General features: G+C 41.6%; 1 protein-coding gene across 1 annotated transcript; it reads right to left on the bottom strand.

Moving 5' to 3' along the window:
* Window positions 1–328: 328 nt before the first annotated feature.
* Window positions 329–2,485, bottom strand: LOC119735128 (alpha-N-acetylgalactosamine-specific lectin-like). The gene has a single exon (XM_038208828.1). The coding sequence runs from the start codon at window positions 2,393–2,395 to the stop codon at window positions 1,889–1,891; it is 507 nt and encodes a 168-aa protein (XP_038064756.1). The 5' UTR covers window positions 2,396–2,485; the 3' UTR covers window positions 329–1,888.
* Window positions 2,486–2,923: the final 438 nt, after the last annotated feature.

Here is a 2,923-nt window from a genome sequence, read left to right as displayed (position 1 = left end):
ACGTCCCGTAGAAATTTAGCGACACCTTTAAACTTTGAGAATGGCTTGTTATTCTACATGTATTTCATTTTCAATGGAGAAATCTTCGATGGCCCTATAGCCAAATATCTTTCTCGTGACATACTCTGATTGTGCGCCAATACCATGCTTGCATGCCCCACTAATATTACCAGACGTTTGGCTGTGGTTATAATGTGTGCTATGTGGTTGTTCACCTAACCAGTCTTTCTTTCAAGAACGACGTCAAGGGACAGTTGTTGAAACTTTTGCCCATATAACGACATTTTCGATTCAAAATAATATAAAAAAAATCACTCCAAACAACATAACGTTTCATGCGACATCTTTAATCTACGATAATTCAGCGTGAAAGAGAAGATCAGTCATGCAAGATGACAACAAAAATTAAACCAAAGAAAATAAGATTAAACAAACTTAAAAAATGACAAAACAAAAAGTAAAATGCACAAGTTAAGAAAAGAAAATGAAATTGTTTTGAGAGCTTGCAATCGAGGCTAACGATGAAGGGAAATGTAAAATTTTCAATTTCAAATTTCACGAAATCAATTCAACATTTTCTGTCATCGTTACAGTGATAATTTGTTGGTGGGAACGTCAAGCACCGTCAATTAACATCAATTCTTATGAATCGCGTTCAAAAGATTAACCCTAGTTTAGTCTGTGCCATGTAAAATTAACTGGATTTGTTTTATTTAAGGAAGCAATTTGCTTTGAATAAGTCCATCAACATCTCAGCTTTTGAGTTTTCTTGTTGTACTTTGACGTCATGAACAAGAAATGTTATAGAAACTGCAAAAGGAATATCCTGGAGATAATTTCAACAAGAAATTAAGAAAAAAATGAACATTAAACAGCCAAAAAAAAAGATATAAATTAAACAGTAAATGAATTAAAAATGACGAATAAGGTGTCCAGTAAAGTCAGCTTGCTATTTCTGTTGGAGTCAGTAACATGAGGAATCGTATTTTGAATTGAATGATTCTTTGTGCGTTGTAGTTCTGAGACACATCACAGTTCGTTGGTTCCTTGCTTTATGGAGATAATGTCATTGGTGTTCAAGGTAAGAGTAGATCATTTGCAGCTATCCAGAAGGTAACGGACACGTATGACCAAATTAATGTTGAAAAGCGTACTTTGCATAAAGATAGTAATGGCACTCTTTCGGGCATACTGCAGTCATCTTGAATACAAATGTAAAAGAAAGTCATTTCCAAAGATGCGTCTCAAGACGTATTTTTGGAAATATCCGTTAGCAGTTAGTTTGTAATCTGACGAAGTGCGCAGTGTGTGATATCGCGTAGCTGCAATCGGTTGAATGAGAACGTGTCCCGAACGTTGATTTTAGGCCAAAATATGACTCGGCAACTGTTTGAAACCAAGATCCTAGAGAATTGTTTTCTCGGAATAAGCATCATTCACAGCTCTAAAAATTTCACCAGGTTAGTTTAGTTGTTAGGCTCCGTCTTAACATTTTCAACACCTTTATTGCTTTAAACGAAACCAAATGCACAAAATGAATATTTGATTTACCCTATCTTTACAACAGCTGATTAGTTCACCGTTGCGTTTGGTCTTCGTCCATACTTCTCAATATTAAACCTGGACACCTGGTAAAACAAGCAAAGGCTAAATACTAAATGTTAAACTCGAATCACGCAGGTTCGTAAACGTTGAAGCCACAAAGATGCAAAGTGGGTTAAAGTCTTAAAACGATCTTAAAACCTTTAAGTGATTCTGTTTGTGAGTGTTAGTTTGGTGAGACAGTTTGGTGAGATCATAGCCGATGCCATCGATTGCGAGGGCTTTGCAGGTTTGGTGTGGCATCATGTTCTGACGCATCTCCGTGGTCATCCATTGCGGGGTCGATTTAATTTGTAGTTGACATCTTGCACATGTAGGCGAACGCTCTGTTGCATGCGATGTCATTCCATCTGTCATCGCCATCTAGCTCATGCCGCATGTGAGCACAGTCCTCGTTTTGATAGTTGTCGGGCTGGGTTGTAGCCCAGTCGGTGAAGGTAACCGCTGATCCGTCCGTCCAGATGAACTTCCCTTCCTCTGCCTGGTCATTCAAGCCGATCCACAGGCCGCCTGTTGTAGTTGTACGGACCGACTTCCACATCGTCAGGAGCAGATTATTCTCCTCGGCGCTGGCTATGGACGCAAGGTGACCCTGGCCGACTTCAGTGAACTCCTGGCAGTGGCTCTCAGCTTCATCATAGGTCTTGCCAGTGCCGAAGTACCGGTAGCAGTTGCCATTGTAGAAAGTCCACATCGGTGGACACTTAGGTGGGCACTTCGACGAGCAGTCTGGTTGACATGCCGCGGCAAAACCCACCAACAGGACAAAACACCAGACTCGAACGAAAGCCATGCTGTTTACAAGTTGTCTTCCTTCACCGTTGACTGTCACAAGCCAAAATGCAGGTGCAGAGTGAAGCTAACAGATGCGTTGGCACCCTTTATAAACCCTCGGTTGGTCCCGGTTTGGTATAATAAGGCTTCAGTGTCTTCGAGCGTCACATGGAGCGTTTTGATTGGCCAATGAAGGTTGGAGGTGTGGCCATCAGGGCCATCTTTACCCAGAAGAAACAAATGTTTAACATGTATCATTACTATACCTCATACATATTCATGATCGAGAGCCGAACTGTCACTGGTCAATTCACCATCACTTGCCAGATGTTATTCTTGCTGTTTACCAAACGCGCGCGCGAGGATTCACGCACAGGGTAAATACGCATGCGTAGTAGACTGTCGCATGGGTTACCCGTGCGACAGTCTACTACGCATGCCCTTTACAGAGCAATCGAGGAACTGTCGCACGGGTGAAGTACGCACGCGCGAACATCGCCCAGGAGAGACGCATGGTTGCACGGTTCGCGTAAATGTTAATTTCCAG

The sequence above is a fragment of the Patiria miniata genome, unplaced genomic scaffold, assembly GCF_015706575.1.
Source record: "Patiria miniata isolate m_02_andy unplaced genomic scaffold, ASM1570657v1 HiC_scaffold_29, whole genome shotgun sequence".
In the NCBI taxonomy this organism is placed as follows: domain Eukaryota; kingdom Metazoa; phylum Echinodermata; class Asteroidea; order Valvatida; family Asterinidae; genus Patiria; species Patiria miniata.
Note: the sequence above shows the minus strand (reverse complement) of the source record. Positions and strands in the feature narration are given on the sequence as shown.